General features: G+C 28.8%; 2 protein-coding genes across 3 annotated transcripts in view; one reads left to right on the top strand and one right to left on the bottom strand.

Moving 5' to 3' along the window:
• Nucleotides 1-5,067: 5,067 nt before the first annotated feature.
• Nucleotides 5,068-21,827, bottom strand: LOC111633039 (clusterin-associated protein 1-like). The gene is made up of 11 exons (XM_023377567.1): nucleotides 21,686-21,827; nucleotides 21,291-21,402; nucleotides 20,005-20,089; nucleotides 19,424-19,606; nucleotides 18,974-19,069; nucleotides 18,534-18,617; nucleotides 17,318-17,451; nucleotides 15,238-15,379; nucleotides 14,566-14,731; nucleotides 7,359-7,423; nucleotides 5,068-5,276 (listed from the first exon to the last, which is right to left on the bottom strand). The coding sequence occupies exons 1-11, from the start codon at nucleotides 21,705-21,707 to the stop codon at nucleotides 5,124-5,126; spliced, it is 1,242 nt and encodes a 413-aa protein (XP_023233335.1). The 5' UTR covers nucleotides 21,708-21,827; the 3' UTR covers nucleotides 5,068-5,123.
• Nucleotides 21,828-22,081: 254 nt separating this feature from the next.
• The window catches only part of LOC111633040, a 35,383-nt gene continuing 31,630 nt past the window's right edge, over nucleotides 22,082-25,834 (top strand). For both annotated transcript variants that reach the window (XM_023377568.1, XM_023377569.1), the window contains exon 1: nucleotides 22,082-22,235. In XM_023377568.1, the coding sequence (XP_023233336.1) occupies nucleotides 22,101-22,235 (135 nt within the window). In that variant the 5' untranslated portion in view covers nucleotides 22,082-22,100. The remainder of the gene's footprint in view (nucleotides 22,236-25,834) is intronic.

A 25,834-nucleotide genomic window follows, 5' to 3' on the forward strand; every position in this document is an offset into this window, starting at 1 on the left:
GATAACTTGCCAAAAATAAAACGCTCTCGGTTAATAGTGCTTTTAGTGATGACAAAGAAAACATTGTTTAATTTATATTAATATGTATCACTTAAGAAAATTTTAATAAAGATATTTATCTTAATTATGAAAATATAATAGCATGTTTTTTAATTTTTGGAACCTAACCCTCCTTTTCGTACTAAGTTCTTTGTTTCGTATAACATGGATTTGCATAACACGGCAATTTTTTGGAATGTAACTCCCATGTTATAAGGGGTTACCTGTGGTACTTTTGAAAACAAAAAAATATAATTTACGACAAATTTAAAAAATTGTCACTTTATAAAAGGACTGGAAGTTGCGTATGACAGTAGGATGCAATATATGCAATGGTATCATAAAAATATGTAACATTAAAATTTATTGTGTGCCTAAGATGAGCCTAGGTCAGGGATGGCCAACAGTTTTTGCCCCCGGGCCGAATTGGAAAGAGAACTTTTTTCACGGGCCGAACCAGAAACTGCTCTAGGAAGATTTTGAGGTAGTGCGAGATCTCATTGTGGCGTCACCCTGTAGAGACTAAATTGTAAATAGAGATTACAGATACATTTTTCACATTATCATGCTTCATCAACATTCTATGCTGTACTTACGGGATTTTTAATGGAGGGTTAACTCTAAATGCACAGTGAGGAGTTGACCTTTTTTTTTGTCATCTAGCTATTCGGACTTGAGTAGTTAATATTAAAAGATTAATCACAGGACGCATAAATTCATTAGCCAGGCCATATGTTGGCCATGTCTGGCCTAGGTGATCCTCATGGATAACAGCTACTGGAAGGAAAACTGGGTTCCAAAAATTTTATCACAGATGAGTATATTCAAGCTTTCTAATAATCGTTAGAATTTAGAATTTAAACATGTAACTGCTTAATTTACCCAGTCATGCATGTGCAATGTCTAGTAACAATAGTACTGCCATAGTTCACAAGTACCCATGGATGATGAAACATTTTTAAACTGTGTCCAGACTGTGCTTTTCCTTTTAGTATGATTGTTAAGTTCGATATACAATTAAAGAAAATTGTAACACGTGTCAGGCGTGTGTATGTTATTGAGCATTGATGTACTGTACAGTCCACAGAATTGTCACATGTGTCGGGTGGGTTGATGTAATTGTATCCCTAAGAATGCGACTGAGATTGTCCCACCTAGAGAGGGAGAAATTGTGCACTTCCCTTTGGTGTGTCGAGTCAGTGCTGACCAGTGTGCTAACCAGAGTGTATAGCTGTGTGGCTGGTCAGGAACCAGTGTTGTGATTATAAAATAATTGTCAGATGCCTGAGTGTTGCTCGCTTGTTTGAGAAATTAAAGTTCAGTTGTGTTGTTATGTTGTAAAGGAACTGTGTACTGTTTTTTAGACTGTGTAAACAGGAACATTTTACATCACATTTTTTACAATAATGATTACTAATATTTTACAGCATAACATCATATTTCATGTACTTTTCCATTTATAAATCATTGGACTGTTATAATCATTTAGTAATTTTTAAACGATTGTGGACAGAACCTGCTATTATACAAAACAAAGTACACTCACTGGCCAATGAATTAGAAACCCCATGCATATTAATTAAGTAAATGTAATAATTTTATGTAAATAATCTTATATACAAAATACTTGAGTCATGTGAGTTACCACATATTCATAAGCTTCTGTTCAAGAATGCTGTTGATCAATATGGTCATTAAGTTTATGAAAATGGGAAAAGCAAAGGACTTGACAGAGTTTCAAACAAGGCTGATTGTGGGTGCCCATTTTGCTGGAGCCATGATATCAAGAACTGTAAAGCTGACTGGTTTTTCCAAAGGTGAGATATCCAGAGTGTTCAATTAGTGGAAAAATAACCCACAGTCAATGTCTATAAGAAGTAACTGTGACTAAGGAATGCAACAGACGTCGTCTGAAAAGGCTAGTCTGGAAAAAAAGGACTTCCTCTGTGCAGCAATTGACGGAAGAATTTAATGAATTCCGTCCCTGACCTATATCTACCCGAACTGTGTGCAGAGAACTGAAAAGAATTGGTATGAACAGTTGCAGGCCTGTACAAAAACCACTGATTTCTGCAAAGAACCAGAAAGTTCATCTACAGTGGTGCCAAAAGTGCTGTGATTGAGGACTGGAATAAAGTAATGTGATCAGACAAATCATGGTACATCTTATTCTGGACTGATGGTAGACAGAGGGTTTGGAGGGAGCCTCATGAAAGCAATGGACCCTGCTTGCCTCATTAACACAATTCAAGGTTCTGGTGGGGGTGTTATGGTATGGGGCATATTCTGTTGGGACAGAACTGGTCTGCTGATATTCCTGGAAGGTCGGGTGATTTCTGAGTACCTGAACATTGTTGCCGATCAAGTTCATCCTGAAATGTTGCATTTTTTTTTCCTGCATGTGATGGCTCTTTCTTTGATGACAACACTACTGTCCATCACATAAGAATTCAGTGAGCATAAAGATTACTTTCACCACCCACCCTGGCCACCACAGAGCCCAGATCTTAACTCCATTGAGAATGTATGGGACATGTTAGAATGACATATCCACCAGCAAAGTCCACTTCTGTCAAATCTACGCAAACTAAAGGAAAGTCTAGTGAATGCCTGGTGTACATTAAACTTCGAAGCACTTCAGCGCCTTGTAGAAACCATACTAAATCGATTAAATGATGTAAAGATTGAGCTAAAGATGGTCCAATAAACTATTAAACTGCTGTTTCTAATTCATTGGCTAGTGAGTGTAGTTATGTAATTTGAGCAGAGTAATTTCAGACCATTTTGTGATATCACAGCTAAGGAGATTGTGAGATTGTGTAGTTCAACCTCTACGGGATCAGGTTACCCCAAGTGAAATTGCTTAAGCTTTTTTATACTGAGCTTTAGCCTAATCTTCCAAATTACAATAATAATCATTTGTAATTATTTATTTTTATTTTATAAATGCTTTGGTTTTTAAAATGTTAAGATGATTTCAACATGTTAAACAAGCAAGGTGATTTTCTTAGAATCTTGCATGTGCATAGCTAGCCAGAAGTGACAGAGGTTCCACCCCTCCCATGATGTTTTGTGCTTTGTTGTTTTACACAGGTGATTTAAGTCCTGAGGAATTGTTGACCATGAGGTATTGGCTAGGGTCCATAATTCATCTTCATTTCGAGAGCATTCACAGAGGCATTTATTTTGTCAATATTGTTTCCACACATTCTCGATTGGAGAGAGATCTGGGAATCATGCTGGCCAAGAAATACTTGGACACCTTGCAGGGACTGCTAATGTTAACTGTGTATTATTGTTCTGAAAAATGCCACTTAGTATATCTTGAAAACATGGTAACAAGATGAACTGTAGCATCTCATCAATGTTTCAGAATGCCATCATTGTATTCATTATGTGTACTAAAGGTGATTTGTAGTTGATGCTGATGGCATTCCAAAAGCCTGCATGACACTCCTGAATGACAGCAAGATTAGCTGTGACCATATCTCCAGACTTTCAATTAGCAATCATTAGTCTCAAGCAGAAGCAAACTCATCACTAAATACAACTCTGTTCCACTTGTCATGCCAAGTAACTCTGGTATGACACCACTGCAATCTTGCATTACATTGAACCATGGTGAGGAGGAATCTTCACAATGGATGGTGGCAAATCTACCTTAACTAATCTACAGGTAACAGTTTGTGCTGTGTTTATATTGGAAAGTCCATATAACTCTATGTAAGTGAAAATAAATAATAATGTGATTAAACAAAAATTTGTTTCTATTGTAATGAGAAATTCATCAGAAGTTAATAATTTGTTAAACTAAATGAAGTGCCAAATTATCAGGCTATTGTATGGCTAAGTTAATGATTAGAAACTAATTAATTTGTCTACATGTAGGCATTTATGCCACCATCTCATATTAAGTTTAATAATTATGATAAATTAATTTTTAATGTAGAATTTTCTGGAAGAAAAGAATCAGCCCAAAGTGGGATTTAAACCCACAATTCCCAATTGCTGTGCAGATGCATTGCCAGTTACACTACCCGGACCTCCTCTGTACCTCTATACAAATTAATTAGTTTCTGATCATTAACTTAGTAATATAATAGCCTGATAATTTGGCACTTCATTTAGTTTAACTAATAAATTGGATTTAGATATGTCAATATACAGTATATCTGGCATGCCAAAGTAAAAGTGATAGCTGTCTGAGTGCTATGAAAGAAGTTACAGGCTGTTGGTACTGAAGTCATCCCCAGTCATCACACCAAGTGACCAGTATGGTTAAATCTAAATTAGTAGCTCTGGAAGTGGAGATCAAGCAGAGTTATACAGTAGGTAGTACAATTGGCAATGTATCTGTACAATAAGCAGGAGTTATGAGTTTGAGTCTGCTCCGGACAATTCTTTTTTTCCCAGAAACTTAAATTAGTTTTTAATATTTAATGTATTATAATTATTAAAATTATCACAACATGGCAGATTAACCATCCATCTCTAGTCAAATTATAAGTAATTATTAATTTAGTCTCATCTAGCCTGATAATATGGCAGATTGTTTGGCTTTAATTAAGATATTAGGTTTGTGGATCGTTTATATATACATTATATATGATTTTTATATAAAATTTTTAATTTCTAAGACAAAAATATTGGCTTTTTTTACTAAAATAAGAAAGAAATTTTCACAAAAAGGCATTAAATATGTTTAGAGAACGTTTTATTTTGCTGCTAGCACTTGTGCATTTTTGTGAAAATTTCTTTCTTATTTTAGTAAAAATATTGGCATGACATCCAACCTTTGAATTTGATTAACTTACATAATGGCTTTTTTTTATAGACATGTTGGATTACATAATTATATTAATGTACAAAATGTCCTATATTAATAAATGTGATAGAGTTATAATGATATGCATGTTTCTTGCAAAATCTGCATTAACTTCAAATAAAAATTAATTTATACAAATATACATTTATAGATTATTTTCAAAACATAATATAAAATTAATATAACACTAAAACAAATATTAATTTATTAAACTAATTTTCAAACAAAATAAATAACAACTTATAAAACAATTTGTGTGTTAAAAGTCATTATCACTATCTGGAAGGCTATGCTGAGGTATCACCGGTTTTCTATCTCCAAGAGTCATGAGATCAAGTTCTCCATCACTCACATCAGATCCATCGTCATCCTCACCCTCTAAATCTAGATCTGAATCACTTTCTAAACTATCCTGTTAAAATATAATACAAATGCATCAAATAAATAAAATTTGGTACAAATATTGATTATGTAATTAAATGTAAGTAAAAATGATTTTTAAAAAAATCGTATCTTAAAAAAATAACATTATAAGCACAAAAAAACAATTATTATTATTTGACATAGTAATAATTTTAATACATTTTTTTTAGTGTTCAACAAACTTGAAAAGTATTTCATATATATATTAATGAAAATTCCATCAATTTTGTAATATGTCCATAAATTTGTCTTTAAAGAATTATTGTTCAATTGTTTTGACATTAAAATTTTTATCTGTAGACTCTGTTCATGATAATTCTGTTCTATGACAATTATCAAGAAAGTGAACAAATCATATATTATTTTTACTCTCAATTGTATAGAATTCCTGGTAAGTAAAAAAGTATACAGATTGTTGTCCTTCCTTGCTGTAAGCATCTATTAAAATGACCATTTTTAGTAGTATATGGTAGTTATATAACAGCACTATCAACATAATTTTTACCTCTGAGGAAATAACAGTAGTTTCTTATCAATTCCAATGCCTGAATTTCAAAAATCAGCAAGAAAATGTCACATTATATCACAGTTTTCAAATACTGAAGCCCCTTCATCAGGGAAATGAGTATTTATGAATGTAAAGTAAATGTAACACCACCAGTATTAGGAATTAATACCACCAGAAGTACATTAAAATAAGCAGTTGAAATGTCTATCAAGCTATTTTGTAGAAAATGTCAAACCATCTGATGATATTTACAGCTGAATGGATGTGTCTGATTCATGCAATGAAAAAGTACATTCAGCTCATGCATCTAATTCATGCCAAACTGTGTAATTTATATTCCCATTTTTTTTTTTATAAGTCACACCTGCACACTGCCAAGTGTTCAAATTGTGTAGAGAAATCACTCGTGATTACCCAGCTTAATTGCAGAAACTTTAATGAAAAAAATTTCACATTGAATGAGAAATGGCTGTATCTAAATTACTATAATGTGAAATCAGAATTTGGAAAATATTTCTTGTAAGTTGTTTGAAATACTGCATTGAAAGATGGCCTTTATGATAGTTGGAATAATCAGTGTGCATGGCGTCTTACCACTCATCAAAATGCCTTCTAAGTTTAACAGAAATCTATATTGTGAGGTATCCTATAACTATTCTATACAAAAAAAGCAAAAGAAATTTAGAACAAGATTCATTAAGATTTTATCAAACAAAGATTTCAAGATTGGAAACGGCAATGCAAAATTATAACTGAAGTCCAGAGAAAAGAGATTAAATACGTAAAATGATTACATATCTGACAATTCTTTACATTTCAGTAAATAATATCTGATCACTCTGTATTTAATAAAGAAATAAACTTAGTTTCTAAATCATAAAACCATGATTTTAATAACAAAAATATTCAATTTTAATAAATTTTTTTTCTAACAAATTTGGTTATAAAATGAATTTTGTACAAAAATTAAAAAAATATAAAAATTTAGAAAAAAATCATACCAGTAGAGAAATACTTAATATTATAATTCTTTGTCAGGAGTGTTTTAACCATTTAACAATTTAACAAATTGTAGCACTTTTACAACAACTTTTGTCATTTTCAAACTTAAAATTTCCAAAATCCATTTATCTAATTTTAATGCAGAATTTTACATCCAAATGGCAAATTGAAAATGTGAAAATGGATCCATAACTTGAAAAAAAAATTACAGAAATATGATCTCTTATTAAAAAATTAAAAATAATTAATCATTAGTCAGTTTCCAAACATGCTTGATTGATATTTATTATTTATTTAGTGCATATCCTTGTAAGGTGTGTATATAGTTATGCACATATGTACAGTACAGTATGTATTTTGAAAATTTTGTTTTGACATATGACTGACTGCAAGAAAATGCATGCAAATGAAAAAAAATGTTTTGACCATATATTCTTGATCATTCTAGAATAAAACTATTTATGAGAAAATACTATATCAATAGAAGGATATTACAAATAATAATGAAAGAAAATATTGTAAATTTATGTATTTTAGTAAAGAAAATAAATAATGTCTTACATCTTTATCGGCTCCAGTCATAGACCCAAAAACTCTTCTTCCAACATCTCTCCTTAATCCAGATGCTAAGGAAATAATAATTATTTGAGATATATATTCTTTAATTTTTGGTACAGTATGAAAAAACTAAGAAAAAATTATAACTTCTGGTAATTATACTTTATTGATAAAATTGATATTATTTCTGTAACTATATATTAGTATAAATTATGAATGTGTAATAATTAATTGATTTATAGTAAAAACCTGTCCAAAACAGAACCTGTTGAACCAGAAAAAATATTCAGTACTGTGTGATTCCAGTTTACACAGATTTTACTGTGTTTGAACTATCTAATAAGTCAATTTATTATTATTGAAACTTTTTATCAATAATATTCATGCTAAATTTCATGAGCAAGCATGATTCTTAACTTTGTATTAATGGATATATTGAACATATTTGGAGATAATTAATAATCATTTTCTTATACAAAATATTGACTATAACTGTCAACACTGATATTTATGTAATAAAGCTTATTTTGTCATACATAAAATTTTTATTTTGAAATGTTTTGTCAATAATTTCAATTTTTTAAAAATAATTTAGTTTATAAAATGTATATTTAAAACTGAAACAAATATTAAATATGACTTATAAAACTTTTATATATAAAGAATAATTTAATAACTAAATGTTTACATTAGCATTTCTATGATACTATTTACTCTGAAAATTAATACAATGTTGTCATACACATTTTAACATAGTCATGTTGTTCTATATACTGCTTAAATTCATTTGAAATTATTGTTGTAGATCTATAGATCATGTAACTTATAAAGAATATATATTAGGGTGTCCCTTATTTTTCGAATATTTTTTTTCTAATGCATATGGCCTAGTTTTGTTTATTTTACCCTTAAATACTCACACAATACATTTCAGTTCATTTTGGTCACTAGAATCTGTGCCGACTCGCATTGAATCACGTCCATACATGTTGTGCTAGAGAAGTAGTGTGTATTCGCTTTGTTTGCCAATCTAACTTTCTTAGTCAGCGAGATAAATCACCAAATCACAGGTGCAAAATTACCATCAAATTGGCAAGTACTCACAGTTTTGTTTTTTAACATTAATGAAGTTAAATTAACTGTGAGTGAAAGTGCAAATCTTGTAATACACGAGTGTATCATATTTTGGGAAAAAGCTAGAATACCTTCAAAATCTAACTTAACTGTGTCAAGAAATTGGTGGATCTTTATCACATATGGAGAAAGTTGCAAAAAAACAATAAGAAAACTCAAGATGCTTATAAGCACCGTGAGAAAACTTTCCAAATAGATTTAGATAACTTATTTGATATTGCGGTGTAAGGAACCAAGTCCGAGCTTTATTTTTATTTTACTTTTATTTTGCTTTTATTATATTTTTGTTTGGGGCTTATGTTTAGTTAGGACGAAGGTTTCCTCACCCATCATCCCAGAACGTTCAAAACAAGAAGATAAGAGATTAACCAACTCANTTCGACGCTTCTGATGTTGCCAGACGTTTTTCCCAAATTTTATTTTATCAACTTAAATTGCTATATATTGATGACCACTGCAGCATTTACAAAATGAATTCTAAATTTTAATATACTGTTATTGAATGATTTGTCTTATTTTCTACAAATCTTTGTTTACACAGCATTCCAAGAACACAACCCAAAAAAGTCCTAAAAAAAATTTTTAGGACTCAATTTCTTGAGTTGTCATATTAAATAATTAAAATAGAAATTATAACTTGTAAACTGAAACTGTCACATTTGTTTTACAATAGGTTTGTTCTAACACAAGTCCCTAACTGGTTTGAATTTGAAACCGTATGAGGCATGCACAATGTCATTTTACAGCCAAGAACTGAACAATGTTTTAAACCAGTTAGGGGCTTGTGTTGGAACAAACCTAATATTTGCAAGTTAGAATTTTAAAAGTACATTTTCTGTCACTCAGCCTAGGGATAAGATGGAGATAACTTTGGGTGGAGGTGTGAAGTTAGTCTTTAACTGTTAAAATAAAATACTCACTAATATTTTTATAAATTTAATTTGTTTTATCATAATTTCAGAATTTTTACAAAAACTAGGCAAATTAATAATTAATCTGGACCATGAATTTAAAAACTGGCTTGTCCAGATGAAAACCGACCTGGTGGCAACACTAGTCACATGGCCCCCTACCCATTTACAGTTTTAGAGTTGCATTCAATATGGCTGCCATCTTGACACATGGCCATATTGATGATGGCTGTGTGTGTAACACAACAATCTGTTTCACCTTTGGTCTAATGTGTTCCTGACATGAACAAATTAACTTTGGGTACATTCTACATTCTGTAGCAGGATGTTAAGTAACTTTCTTTCCTACCCTGTATATTTGTTGTTATCCATTCTCCTGAATGATGAAAAGATGGAAAATGAATGATGTTGCATGCTTTTGCTTATCTACTGGCACAAACTTCTGATTAATATACAATTAATATATATGGCTATAATTCCACAATTTTTCATTTGATTGTTGTTATAAATTAAAACTAGAGATAGACAATACTGCAATTTCATATTAAATTTAATAGTATTTAATATCTAAAAAAATTTGCTTGTTTATATATGGATGTTTGGGTTAAGTATCTATCATTTCAGCCATTTATTGTTGTGATTGTTACTATGTTTTAGGCCTTCCATTGAGTTGAACAATCTAGAAATTCCATTTTGTTATACATGCAGACTTTATTCTAAATTCTCACATTAAAATATATTGTAAATGCTTGCTCAGTAATTGATATGATTTGCTCTGTACTTTCTTACAAATGGCACTGATTCTAATCTGATAAGTATTTTTAGACAATGAAAAATTTAAAAAGCAAATATAATACTTTTTATTTGCAAAAGTTGATTTTTGAATATTTGAAATATAAATTTAATTCTGATTTCCCTAAGTAAAAAAGATTATTTATTGGTTTAATAAAATATATTATTTTATATTAATTGCCATACAAAATTTAACGTTGATCATTTATTTAGGTTTAGATATAGCTGTTGAAGTAAAAGCTGCAAGTGGTCCTACACTGAAAGAATTTAAAGCAAAACTTGAAGAAAATAAATTTCAAGAGAAATTGAAAATGTTAAGAGAAGAAGTTGAAAATTTTGCAATGAAATTTCCTCTTCCTGGCTATGAAGATTTTTAATTCTTTTTCACATTCCATACATGAAAATTACCTATCAATATTTGGATCCAATTTTTATAAATTTTGTTAATTTTAATTTGAAATGTAAATGAATTATATTATGTTTTATATGAATAATATTTTTATATCAAATCAAATAGTTTTAATAAAACATATTTGTTATTGTGTTTTATACATTTTAACTAAAACATCAAATATTTTGATTATGTAATTAATCAAATTTTAATGGATACNATGTTTTTGTGTTGAAGGGGCTTGTGCAGGGTTTGAAAATAAATGAACTAAAGAGAGTTTAGGATGTTTAAGAAGTGCATGTGCATTTTGTAGTGAGAGTTAATTCAGTCACATAATCTGTTCAGCAGAGAGAATGGGTTAGAAGTAAGTTAGCATATGATGTAGAGTGATAGGAATTTGAAATTTGAATATATTAAAATATTTAATACCTTTGTTGATAAATCAAAGTTAACATTTAAAGAACCTTCATCTCCACTACTGTCCAAATCATTTCCAGCTTTGGTCCTCATAGCTTCATATAACAAAGTAGAAATCTTAAGCAATTCTTTTACAGCATAACCATCAGCCATATATAACTTTTTTGTATTTAATTTAATATTTGCTTTTGTTACCTGGAAAAAAGTTTAAATTTCTCAGTATATATAATTACAGAAATTTTCTAACAACATGTATATTTGTTATTTAAAATCCTTAAAATGTAAGTAAATAAATAATTATTTAATTTGGATAAATATCTCAAATTTTAGAATATTTTTAAGATAAATATATATAAATAGGACAAACAAATGATAAGTTTACTCAAGAGGAGTAGATTTGGTGATGATGATAGAGTTTTGAATGTTATTCCTTAAGTCCATAGGAAATAAATGCTCAAGATTTAAGTGTATAATGCTATGCATAGAAGGACTGTAACTGGCATTTATATTTCTTGATATCACCAAATCTATTTTTTAAAAGTAAACTTTTCATGTGAATATCCTGTATATCATAAATAATTATTATAAAATACCATGATTTGGGCAATAGATTTAATAAAAATAACACGATCCTCANCCGAGTATTAATTGAGGTGACGGTTAGGATTGATAGTTATAAGAGAATTTGTAACTAAGTTAAGAATTGGATTTTGTTTTGTCGGAATTCCAAGGGGAATACTTCTAAGTTAGAATAAGACTTAAGTTTGTCGGGTTGATTGTGATTTGATTTTTTTATTTAATAAATTTGTTTGTTTGTTTATAAATCTTGTACACAGTATTTATTAGACTTGATTAAACATTTATTATTGAGATTTTTTTGTGACTAACTTTGTCCTTAATTTATTTCGGTGCACACTAAAAGTCCAGGCCTGGCAACTAATAAACGCGAACCCGTGTAAAGTACCCGTTAGGTCCCGGCTCTTTAAGAAAAATTCGTTGTAGAGCAACAAACTAAATATAGTACTTTACAGCACATGCCGATTCCTTCGAACATATGACAATAGAGGAAGATAAAAAATTCTTACAGAAACAGAGAGAACCAGGGTGTCAGGGCTGCTTGGTGGGTATAGATAAAAAATTGGCCAAAAAAAGAAGAAAGGGCAAGGCAAAGAAAAATAGAAGTAGAGAGAAAAAGGCTCAAAAATATTTCTATGAAGGCTGCATCAACAACAAAAAATGAAACATCGAAAAAAAATATTTTGTCCACTAGTACGTATCTATTAACAGGACTTATTAAACTGGCTTTAAGGATACTGCAACTCAGTTTCACAGATTTTAAATTAAATAAAACAATTTTATAATCTGAAACTGAGTTGCAGTATCCTTAAAGCCAGTTTAATAAGTCCTGTTAATAGATATGTACTAGTGGATGAAATAAGATTACAATAAACTAAGGACATTGAGGCATATTAATTGAGAGCTGTTACTCTTTGCTTGTTGCCATCATATACATATGAGCTAGTTTTAAGAAGTGTGTTTGAAATAAAAATCTCCCAAGTTACTAACAGTTCTGATATTGAAAAAAATTTAAAACTTCGTGAATGTTAAAAAACAAAACTGCAAGCACTTGCCGATTTGACTGTAATTTTGCACCCATGATTTGGTGGTTTATCTCTCCAACTAAGAAAATATGTTTTTTAGCACTTTTTAATTCCACTGACATCTTTGAAAAATAAAACTATATGTGTTAATAGCCTAACAAGTCATGTTAGAATGGCGAACAAAGTGAATATGCGCCACTTTTCTAGCGCAACATGTATGGACATGATTCAATGTAAGTTGGCATGGGTTCTAGTGACCAAAATGAGCTGAAATTTATTGTGTGAGTATTTAAGGGTAAAATAAACAAAACTAGGCCATATGTGTTAGAAAAAAAAAAATATTTGAAAAATGTATAATTGACATCATTTACAAAATATTGACTATAACTGTCAACACTGATATTTATGTAATAAAGCTTATTTTGTCATACATAAAATTTTTATTTTGAAATGTTTTGTCAATAATTTCAATTTTTTAAAAATAATTTAGTTTATAAAATGTATATTTAAAACTGAAACAAATATTAAATATGACTTATAAAACTTTTATATATAAAGAATAATTTAATAACTAAATGTTTACATTAGCATTTCTATGATACTATTTACTCTGAAAATTAATACAATGTTGTCATACACATTTTAACATAGTCATGTTGTTCTATATACTGCTTAAATTCATTTGAAATTATTGTTGTAGATCTATAGATCATGTAACTTATAAAGAATATATATTAGGGTGTCCCTTATTTTTCGAATATTTTTTTTCTAATGCATATGGCCTAGTTTTGTTTATTTTACCCTTAAATACTCACACAATACATTTCAGTTCATTTTGGTCACTAGAATTTGTGCCGACTCGCATTGAATCACGTCCATACATGTTGTGCTAGAGAAGTAGTGTGTATTCGCTTTGTTTGCCAATCTAACTTTCTTAGTCAGCGAGATAAATCACCAAATCACAGGTGCAAAATTACCATCAAATTGGCAAGTACTCACAGTTTTGTTTTTTAACATTAATGAAGTTAAATTAACTGTGAGTGAAAGTGCAAATCTTGTAATACACGAGTGTATCATATTTTGGGAAAAAGCTAGAATACCTTCAAAATCTAACTTAACTGTGTCAAGAAATTGGTGGATCTTTATCACATATGGAGAAAGTTGCAAAAAAACAATAAGAAAACTCAAGATGCTTATAAGCACCGTGAGAAAACTTTCCAAATAGATTTAGATAACTTATTTGATATTGCGGTGTAAGGAACCAAGTCCGAGCTTTATTTTTATTTTACTTTTATTTTGCTTTTATTATANTTTTTTTTAAAAGTTAAAACAGCAACTTGTCAGACTTTAAAATAGATCATATTTTTTGCAGCTAAACCATTGATAGCAAATATATATAAATAAAACTGTATCAGAATAATTGTCACATTTGTCTTTTTTTTTAATAATATTTTCAACATTTGTCAGAATTGATATTTGATTAATAGAATAAGATCTTCATAAAAACTGTTTTAAGACAATCCATTTCAATGATTTTTTGAATGTGTACATAAATAAAGTTAATTCTAAATTCAAAATGGATAATTCAAAAGTGCATCTGTACTACTTTCAAAGTAGAATTAGATAAAGAAATCATTAATGAAAATTGAAGCTTAAAGAAAAATGAATAAATTAATAAAATTTTCAATGTTTGAAATTCATGTTACAGTGATATAAAAGCAGTAAACTACACAGTGTCATAAATGATCATCCCCAAGGATCGAATGTAATCATGACGATATTTAAAGATTAAAGAGTGTTCAAATAATGTTAATAGTACTTGAGCTATATTTTATGATTAAAAGTTAAATTATAACATACATTTCTATTTATGAAAAATGTGACAACTATTTTGGAACAAAATAAAAATGTCAGGTATAAAAATTATTTAAGAACTTAGATAGTATTTAGCCAACATAATTTACCTCCAGGTTGAGGCCTTTTTGGTTTTTCTTTATTCATATTTTCATTAATGTCAATATTATCTCCTTCTGCAATAGTTATATCATCTAAATTGCTGGTAGCATCACTTCGAAGTAATTCTTCTTCTCTGAGTTTCTCAACCATCTTTTTAATTTGTTGTTCTCTTTCCTAAAAATAATTATATTATATTCAAAATTATACCAAATAGCATAAAGAATTTAGTAAAATAAGATGATAAAAACATTTTAACAGTATATTAATAATAATAAAAATCAATATTTTGTTTATAATCATTTATAAATCCTTGTAATCCAATTTAATTCTGATTATCTACTTGTAAAAAATACAGTTATATTAATTAACTTATTTAGAATTTTTTTACATTCTTTATTTTAAAATATTGATAATTTCATATATTTAGGTAATGACATTACCAAATGTATTGAGATAATCAAAATATTTAAATAATTTAAGTTAAAAATGTTGAATTTTCAGAAAAATACATGGCATAAATTACAGTAAATTAGTTTCTAAATTCTATATGTTCATCATTCAGTTCTTATTTTATATCATAGTAATTTTCTATTACGTGGCAATATTGGCTTTATTTATCATTTTAAGTAAAAAAAGCTTTTATTGTTATACTTTCAACTATATTTAAAATATTATTTTACCTCCATTTGTTCTTGTTCGGCCTTTTCAAGTTCCTCTAGCTGTTGTTCTAGAAAAGCTAAACATCGAAATTTTACAAGATATTGATTGTAGACAGCTTCCAGCTCTTTTTCTAATTTTTCATATTCATCCATAAAAGCTGGCCTGAAACAATGTATAATTAAACTCTTTATAACTTGTCATAAAAATTATGGATACATTTATTATTCATAAATATCCTAAGATAAATTGACTCAACATTTTTAATGTAATTCTCAGCTTAATAATTGTATTTATCATTTAAATGATAAGTAAAGATGTAGAGAACGATAAAAACTAGGGCTAAACATAATGATTTATGATGTTAGATTTTGTGATTTTTATATTTGTCTAATCAAACTGTTTTTATCTTATTTGAAAATAAGCTTAATAGGATTACAGAAAGAACATAATATACTGTGAAAAACCTCAATCTATCATTCCCTGATGTGTGTTGTTTTCTTGGAAACATTTCAACTTCTAGGAATTCTGAACAAATCCTATTTAACCTATTTAGTGCACAAAGATGCCTTGGAGTGCCCTACACTGTCTCATCCAATGTGTTGATCATGCAAAGCCCATTGCTACTAAATAAATGAAGATTAACATTTTTTAAAAGAAGCAGTACAGACTGAACTTGACGGTGAAAAAAATATCATTAATGTAAGTTTGTTAATAATAAATAAAGTTACAGGCATATGTGATTTTTTTTTCATTTTATATAGGTCCCTACATCTACTATTTTCCTTTATCCATAGTTTTCTGGGTCTCAGACTGCAAACAAATTGAACAATGAACACTTTTGTGAAAGATTTTTTTATGTTCAGACACCAAACACATGTTCAGATAACAAACACAAGAAGAAGAGATGTAAAATAATGAATACTGATTGGTCTTCCCTTGTCTCCAAATGACAATTCAAAACCTTTCGGAGCATGAGAGACATCAACATGATGCTCAACCCGATACCATTCAGATAGTATTATTCCTCTGAACTTTGAAACTCTCCCTTGTAATTCCAGCCTTTTGTTTATCTTTCTGACAGAAAGAATTTTTTATAGTCTTTACGAAACTGTTGGGTACTCATTAAGTTTTTCATTGGTTTTTATTTTCAAAAGGTAAGAGTTTAATTGTCCTATCGGATATTCAGTAACACTTCAACACCAAATTTCAAATTTTGTCTAGACCTCAAATTTACACAACTTTTTTGTGTGTTAGTTGATGCCTGTTTTCTGAATTTTTTGTAAGTGCTTTTCTGAACTTTTTATTTAAAAAAGAAACATAATATTATGGAAACTAAAAAGAGTGGAGTGTCAAGAACAATGCTCACCATAGAAAACAAGCAAGAGGTAATAGCCAAGGTAGAGTGGACAGAAGATAATTAGTTAACGAACATAATCCATTCCAAGACCATGTTCGTTAACTGATCACCCACTGTAAATTCAATTTCTCTGATTTCTTTTATTTTAACCCACCCCTTCCCACTCTTCCCATGTTCAAAATTACCTTCATAATATAAACTCTCATATACTTTGCATAATTTGCAATTTCTAAGTAGAGACTCAATGATCCTGAAACATGCTAGATTAATGAACATTTCTGGATTACTTGGTGCCAGATTACAGAAGTTACTGTATCTGTATATAATAGTAAATATTAAACAAGAATAATTTGTTACATTTTAAAATCTATAATTCTATTATAATTTTTCTAATAAAACTAAAATAGAAATTTTTTTTTGGACTTAATAGAAGTTAAGAAATCATTTTATAAAAGGGAAAAAGCAATTTGATTTAAATTTGTCTAATCAAGTTCGTCAAGTTTTCAAGTAATTCAAATTTGTCAAGTTTGAAACTACTATATAATAATGTAAACTTTAGTGTTTAAACGTTATATTTAGACAATTTTTATGATTATATTCTATATGTATGAAAAGTTTCTTCTAAGAAAGATGTGATAAAATAATTTATTTATTTAATGTATGCAAAAATAAACTTTTACTTCATGGATTTATTTTAATTATTAAATTAAGTAATAGAAATTGCAAAAATTAAATATATTTACCTAACGGATTTTAATGTTTGAAATCTTTTTTGGTTTCTTTCTAGTTCTATTTTTTTCTTCTCTATTTTAGCTTCCAAATTTGCTTCATCAGATGCTACATTTTCTATCATTTGATGAGTTTTCTGTATTTCTTCCTAAAATATAAAGTTTATATCATATTAATAAAGAAAATAATTTATAGTATCTATAGTATTCTCACAATACCTCAAAGTGGAAGGGTAAGAGAAAGATTTTTGAGTTATGGAAACTACCATTATTTTAATGAGATCATAAATATCACAATATAAACAATACAAATAGATTTAAATACATTATACTTTATTACTTTTTAGAGGCTATTCAGCATCTGGATACTTGTATTTATGCTTTTTGTTTTGTCTAATTCTATTTTTCATTGACACTTTCTAAAGTCCTTTTCTTGTTTTTCATATATACAGAGAAAACACTCAAGGGTATGACAAATTCTATTGTAATTTCTAATTTTTTTATTTTTATACCTCTTCTGTGATAAACAAAATTTTTAGTTTCTTGTGTTTGCTATTTCTATCTACTTTCAAATGAAAATGGTCAATATACTGATTAACTGGTCACTATCAGTAAAAAATGTCAACATGCAATTCAAACTTTACAGTGAAATTTATATGGTATAAATGTTTAATCTAAATAAGAAAATATACATAGGCAAACTCATAAATTTAATTGACCAATAACTAAGCTGTCAAATCACAGACGTGTTCGTTACATTTTAAACTTTTAAAATCTAAACATCTGAAAAATAATTACTTTAAAGAACTAAAATTTGATTGATCAATTTGCATTTAAGAATAAAGCTGTTACTTTAGGCACAAAATATCATTTGAATTTTATGTCCTATGTCCTACAATATAAGAGTAATTCTATACAATACCAATCTTCAGCTTTTTAATATCATCATCATCATCCATCCTCTTGAAAATGCAAAAGAATGCACAAAAAATTAAAATAAAGTATCCAGATCTTAAATTTGGGTTAATAAACTGACTTATAGAAACATGAAATGCATTGAGTCTGTAAAAATTGAGTTAAGACAAAAATAATAAACTCAACTTAGAATTTTGAGTTAAGTTTGACTTATTGGAGTCTACTATAATAGTAATAATAGTAATAATAAAATAAATAATAATAAAATTTTAATATTTAAATAAATAATAATAATAAAATTTTTAATATTTCTTACTTCAACTGCTTTAATGCAATTGCGTAATTCTTTCTCAATTTCTGTTATTTCATGCTGTTTGGCCAGAACTAATGAACGTTTATCCTTAAAAATTTTTTAAAAATTTAAAATAAGTAACATTATATATATAATCATATATTTATTTATACATGTTATATATCTTTGGAAATTTTGTTCAAAAATGATTAAAAAAATATAAATTCTCATTGGAATAATATAAAACTTCAATAAATAACACAACATAATATATATTAGTTTGATTAAATTAAAATTTTAAATTAATATATTTATTTCAAAATAATGAGTTCATAATATTACATTTCTTTCTACATACATTTTAATAAATGAAAGATTCAGAAAACTTATTTAAAAAAAAATTCAAAATCTCGTTAATTTTTATTATGATATAAAACATTTTATAATAAATCAAAATTCTTTACCCTCAAATCAATTTCTTTGGCAAGTAAATCATATAATGAGGCACCTTTAATAGTAATATCTGATGCCAGTTGACGAGTTAATTTCAAATCTGCAAGCTAAAGTAATATTGAAAGTAAAATTAATATTTCAAATTTAGACAAACATTTTAATTATTAATTTACATTTATAAAAAATAAAATGTATTTTACACTTAATGCCTGCAAGTAAATGGATAGCAAAAACCTCATTGAATTAGAAAATATGTTTTTGTGTTGAAGGGGCTTGTGCAGGGTTTGAAAATAAATGAACTAAAGAGAGTTTAGGATGTTTAAGAAGTGCATGTGCATTTTGTAGTGAGAGTTAATTCAGTCACATAATCTGTTCAGCAGAGAGAATGGGTTAGAAGTAAGTTAGCATATGATGTAGAGTGATAGGAATTTGAAATTTGAATATATTAAAATATTTAATACCTTTGTTGATAAATCAAAGTTAACATTTAAAGAACCTTCATCTCCACTACTGTCCAAATCATTTCCAGCTTTGGTCCTCATAGCTTCATATAACAAAGTAGAAATCTTAAGCAATTCTTTTACAGCATAACCATCAGCCATATATAACTTTTTTGTATTTAATTTAATATTTGCTTTTGTTACCTGGAAAAAAGTTTAAATTTCTCAGTATATATAATTACAGAAATTTTCTAACAACATGTATATTTGTTATTTAAAATCCTTAAAATGTAAGTAAATAAATAATTATTTAATTTGGATAAATATCTCAAATTTTAGAATATTTTTAAGATAAATATATATAAATAGGACAAACAAATGATAAGTTTACTCAAGAGGAGTAGATTTGGTGATGATGATAGAGTTTTGAATGTTATTCCTTAAATCCATAGGAAATAAATGCTCAAGATTTAAGTGTATAATGCTATGCATAGAAGGACTGTAACTGGCATTTATATTTCTTGATATCACCAAATCTATTTTTTAAAAGTAAACTTTTCATGTGAATATCCTGTATATCATAAATAATTATTATAAAATACCATGATTTGGGCAATAGATTTAATAAAAATAACACGATCCTGTTCTGTATCAATCTCACTAGGCACTTCAATATTTGGATCATATCTATAAAAAAATATTTTTAATTATAAAATTTGAAAAATTAATTTTAATAAAAATATTCCGGATATTAGAATTATTTAAAAAAATCTCTATATGTAATAAATTATTATAAATTTATTCTTATTTTAAAAATCACAATGATAAACCAAGATTACTATTAATGAATATTTATATGCAATTTTTAAAAAATAAAGGAAATTCAAGAAAAATCTTTCATTTTAATTTTTTAATTCAAGTTTTTATTTCTTTATATTTAAGTACTTGTTTTATGTATTATGAAGTAATTTATATAAAATTCTTGATCAATAGCCAGCAACAAAGAAATTAATGTAGATAAACATCCATAATTTTTTTATTTTTTAAAATTAGACGAATCTACTATCTTTTTACGTTTTCCTTTATTAATTCCTGTTTTTATTTTGCTAATACACCACTCTTCATTTCATTTTATTGAATAATTGACTAAAATTGCTTTTGCTACAAGCTTTTCATAAGTTCAACAAAACCAATTATCATATTCCAGGATATTACTTTCTATGTGAATATTGTTATCAATTTCTATAGCTACTTTTTTAACTCATAAGCATAAATAAAATAATTAAAAACATTTATATAGATATGGAATTAGTATTATTGCCGTGCAAAATGTGCATCCTTATTTTTCCCTCACAAATTTGGGAAAAAGATGCACATTATCAAAATATGGTAATTTTAGCTCTAAAAAACTTCTGTATAGAACTGATTGTAATAAATTACTGTACTGTATATCCACGTTCTCTTTTTCCACATCATTAGAGAAAATGCCTGGCTAAATTTATGCATAATACACTAAATACACACTGCCCGAGCGAAGGCTAAGTGCCGTTCGGTGCACCGTCGAGAAATTTTAAGTATAAATATACATACAGTATTTTAAAAAAGGATTTGCATTGGTTAGCACCTCTTTACTAAATTTCTTAAAGAAAAAGCCGACGGAAGAGGGGTGCACGCCCAAAACGCACATCAGCACGTAAGATATAAGAGCAACGTTAAAGATGCCCAGTGTCTACCTATGCACCCAGTTGCAAAGTAAAGAATAATTAAAAGAAGACACGGTTTTGGAATAAGTCAATAAATGAAGCTGTAAGAATGATGTAAGGAAAATAAATGATAATATATTACTAAAATCACACAAGAGATTAGAAAAAAAAACAGCAGGCGATACCTTTTAACCAACCACTGAAGGATTTCGGCAACTAACAAAAAATTTGGATTTCTGAAATTTTCCATGGAAATCAATCTAGGATAGCCCAAGGCGCGCATCATTTCTGTAAAACCTGTAAAAAAATTTATTAAATTAATTTATAAATGCATTATTAAAGGAAAAAAAAACAAGCTTATGGTTCGGGTCACACCTTACGAATATTTGAAGAGAAAATTCATAATATCAAGTTAATTATATTGGAAAATAATTTTATGTAATTGAAACTTTCCTCGATTTTAATAAAATCGAGAAAAGTTTATGAATAAAATAATTATTTATCACGCTTTACGACAAATTAAAAATAAAAGAATATCTAAATAGATCTTTAGCACAAATAATTTGATTATTTTACCCACTTCTAAGCTCTCTGAAAGACATTTTCCCTTAATTTACAAGATGCAAATAATAAACAAACACTCGTGTCAATGTTTTGATTTAGGAATGTTTAATTCCACGCTTTAAACACTAGAGGCGCTGTTCGTAAAATTTCGATTATTATTTTTGAATAAATTAAAAATAATAATTACATCGTCATTAAAAATTATTGTAATTAAATATTATTATTTTCGAATGTTTTACATTATCGATTTACGTAATGTTTAACTGCAAATTTTAATCGTTAGATAATATCTTTTTTTATGTATATAAAATAATAAGAATAAATTTTATTTTCATCTATAAACTATTAAGTTTATTTTAAAATCATTTAATAATTTACGCTCTATAACGATATTCGCGTACGATTCTTTCCGGGAGGCGGCAAATTCAAAGATGGAGGATGACGACGGTTCTACCGAAACGTTGGTTTCGTATTACGAGAGAGACGTGAGCGACGAATTTTGTGAAATATCGGAAAATGTTTTAGGTCTAGCCGCCGGAATTGGCATTCTTCCAGGAAATTCGAACGTGAGTAAGATTGTTTTCGTATCAAACTCGTCATTTTTGATACGAAAGCAACGGATTTAGTCCCGGGTGCTCGGTAGCAACGTAAACGAATTGAGTTATCACGTGACACCACCACCTTTTGGTACCACCTTTCTTTGTTAGAGTTAAAGAAGGGATGTCTGTTGTTTCTTAATTGCTTAGGGGTAATTGAATGAAGTGTGGTGTTCCGGGACGGTTTGGAGCTGGAGGTCACTTTCAAAACGTTTTTACCTCAAATCGGTGCAGCCCCGTTCTCCGTGCTCTGTGTTGTTCGAGGCTCGCCGTCGGTCGTCTTTACCTCTGTTTTATGTGTAGTCTTGCGCCAAGGTGCTTGTCATTGTTCGCACCTCGACGCACGGATGGGGACGAGCCCTCGACTATATAACGTACGAGTATTGCACAAACGGTTGAGTGGACTACTTAAGCTGGCGTGCTTGTGTGAGCTAGATGGAAATGCTCGCCTCGTCGTCATCTCGGTGTGCAAAAACTTCAAAGTGGCATTAAGTGTATTCCCAAGACGGTCGTCGATTGATTTGTCTGGTCGAGTTACATAATATTACCGTAAAATGCAGGGGATTCGTTACTCATTATAGAAAATCGTGTTATCGAAACCTGCATTATTACACGATTTATGAAAGTTTAAACCTTGGCCTATAAGTTGAAAAAAAAAAAAAAACATATATGTCTGGTTGACAAAATTCGAGGGTGTTGCTTGCTTTATTTGCACGTTGTATGGGACACTACTGTATGCAAAAAATCCCCTGCCACTCTTTGCTTGGATCGTAACAATTTTCGATCAAGTTTAAACGATGCGACGGCCTCGACGCATTTGTGTCACCGTACAAATAGCATGAGATTGGCCGAGCATCTTGAATACATTTGATGGCTATAAGTGGGTAAATATAATAATGTAGCACATGTTAAAGTTAAGGTCGTACGAGTTTAAATGAAATTATTTATGGTGAATGCGTAAACAGCTACAAAAATATTTTTTGAGTTGTTCATAAAGTCATATATCAATTTTTTATCTTCAACTTTAATTGAATCAATGACTGATTTCTTTAATAATTAATATCCAAAATATAAGGAAAATGGTAAAGTGACATGGATAGATAGAATCAATCTAATGGGCAAAATTTGGACCTAACTTTATCTTTGTCATTAGCACTCTACTGATGTCATAGGCCATAGGCTATTTTTATAGGCTTATTTTTATAGTTCCACAAGCATTACTGCAATTAGTCTCAAGCAGCATCGTAGATAGTTTTGTGGCAGAAAGGGCAATGCCTTATCTGAAGTTTATTAAGGGACCTCATAAGGACTCAAATCATTGGTGGGATTTTCACAATCAGTTTCTAAAGTTTTCTTGGTTCGACCAACCACTTTTTCTTTGATAGTTTGCCTAATCATTTTATTAAAGAAAATGTAAATCAATTAGAGAAATGATCTTGTTGAAAGTTATATATGAATACGATCTACAGGATGAAATAAAATACATTATACAAAAATAGTGGAATACATAATAGAAAGTAGAATACAATACTTGTGTATGAAATGCAATGTTAATAAAACATAAAGTACTCAGAAGCATATGTATAGAATGATGTAGTAATCTTGGGCAGAAGGTGATAAGCTTTATGAAGTCTGTGTTGGCATTCAGAGGGGGTTCAGCAGTGGTAACAGTCTCAACTAAACTGAGGTACTGTACATCAACATCAGTTCTGTTAAAGTAATTTTTTATTAGTCATTTGAGGGTTGCATATTTTTCATGTAACTAAATCAAATCTTCAAGGTTGTAGGGACAGTAACTATCCTTCTACTGTATCTAAGTGATCAGATCAGATTAATTATCTTCTTGTATGGGGCACTTCTGGTTGAAAATATAGTGTAAACTTCCATTTTCAGTGACAGATTTTGCAGTTGGTATTGTTGCTACACTCAAAGTAAAACAGATAAGGATGAGAGTTACCATTATTTGAAAGAAGCTATATAACTTGATGGATCAGATTACAGAGAGCATCATTTTGCTCCTTGGTAACACACCCTACTCATGGTGGAGGCAATTCTTGGTTAGGAGATTCTGGATCATCTGGCCTACACTCCAGATCTGTTACTGTGTGATTATCACCTGTTTGGTCCTTCAAAAGACCAGTGGCAGCCTTGGAAGGCAGTAGATTCACCCAGAATGCTGAAGTCACAGGGTTCATTATGCAATGTTTTTTGACACTAGCCAAAAGACTATTCCGTAAGCATAGTATCATTGCCAAAATGATGGAAGAAGTTTTAGCATGTGAAGGAATACCTACAGAAAGAAACATAAAATGGATTTATGTAACACACATTTCTATCACCATTACTGAAATTCTGGACAGAAATTGAACTACCTTCATGTTTATGACATGAATTTCAGAATATTTTATATATTCTTTTATATGATTACATGACAAAATAAGTATAATTAAATACAGGACCAACATTCTTTAATTTAAAAGTACTGTACATAATTTTAAAAAATTGAATAATAATTAATTCAATGGAGTTTAAAAATCAGAAGCTTTAGTTATTTAGACTAATGATCATTATCAGCAATGCCTAAAGGATGCATCATCACAGAATGTCATTACTATAGTAACACATTCAAATGATCATGCTGCTATGGGAATGAGAAAGCAAGCAAATAGTTTTTTTTTTTTTTGTGAATTTTTTGTCTCTTTAATCCTTTTGGTAGACTATCTCACAGCCAAGGTTAATAAATTCTTTTATTAGTTATCACATATGCATTTCGAACCGGTATAACATTTCCGGTTCCTCTTCAGTGTTCTACAATTATAAANATATTTAGGTAATGACATTACCAAATGTATTGAGATAATCAAAATATTTAAATAATTTAAGTTAAAAATGTTGAATTTTCAGAAAAATACATGGCATAAATTACAGTAAATTAGTTTCTAAATTCTATATGTTCATCATTCAGTTCTTATTTTATATCATAGTAATTTTCTATTACGTGGCAATATTGGCTTTATTTATCATTTTAAGTAAAAAAAGCTTTTATTGTTATACTTTCAACTATATTTAAAATATTATTTTACCTCCATTTGTTCTTGTTCGGCCTTTTCAAGTTCCTCTAGCTGTTGTTCTAGAAAAGCTAAACATCGAAATTTTACAAGATATTGATTGTAGACAGCTTCCAGCTCTTTTTCTAATTTTTCATATTCATCCATAAAAGCTGGCCTGAAACAATGTATAATTAAACTCTTTATAACTTGTCATAAAAATTATGGATACATTTATTATTCATAAATATCCTAAGATAAATTGACTCAACATTTTTAATGTAATTCTCAGCTTAATAATTGTATTTATCATTTAAATGATAAGTAAAGATGTAGAGAACGATAAAAACTAGGGCTAAACATAATGATTTATGATGTTAGATTTTGTGATTTTTATATTTGTCTAATCAAACTGTTTTTATCTTATTTGAAAATAAGCTTAATAGGATTACAGAAAGAACATAATATACTGTGAAAAACCTCAATCTATCATTCCCTGATGTGTGTTGTTTTCTTGGAAAC

Source organism: Centruroides sculpturatus, unplaced genomic scaffold, assembly GCF_000671375.1.
Source record: "Centruroides sculpturatus isolate CEXI.00-Female unplaced genomic scaffold, Cexi_2.0 scaffold770, whole genome shotgun sequence".
NCBI lineage: Eukaryota > Metazoa > Arthropoda > Arachnida > Scorpiones > Buthidae > Centruroides > Centruroides sculpturatus.

What these genes read in the sequence shown, in the direction of transcription:
- LOC111633039 (XM_023377567.1), bottom strand. Translation starts at nt 21,707, where the DNA reads ATGTCTTTCAGAGAGCTTAGAA. An exon ending in GTCTTTCAGAGAGCTTAGAA is followed by an intron (nt 21,403 to 21,685) that starts GTGGGTAAAATA and finishes ATTTTTTTACAG; the next exon opens with GTTTTACAGAAATGATGCGC. An exon ending in ACTTTGATTTATCAACAAAG is followed by an intron (nt 19,070 to 19,423) that starts GTATTAAATATT and finishes ATATTACTTTAG; the next exon opens with CTTGCAGATTTGAAATTAAC.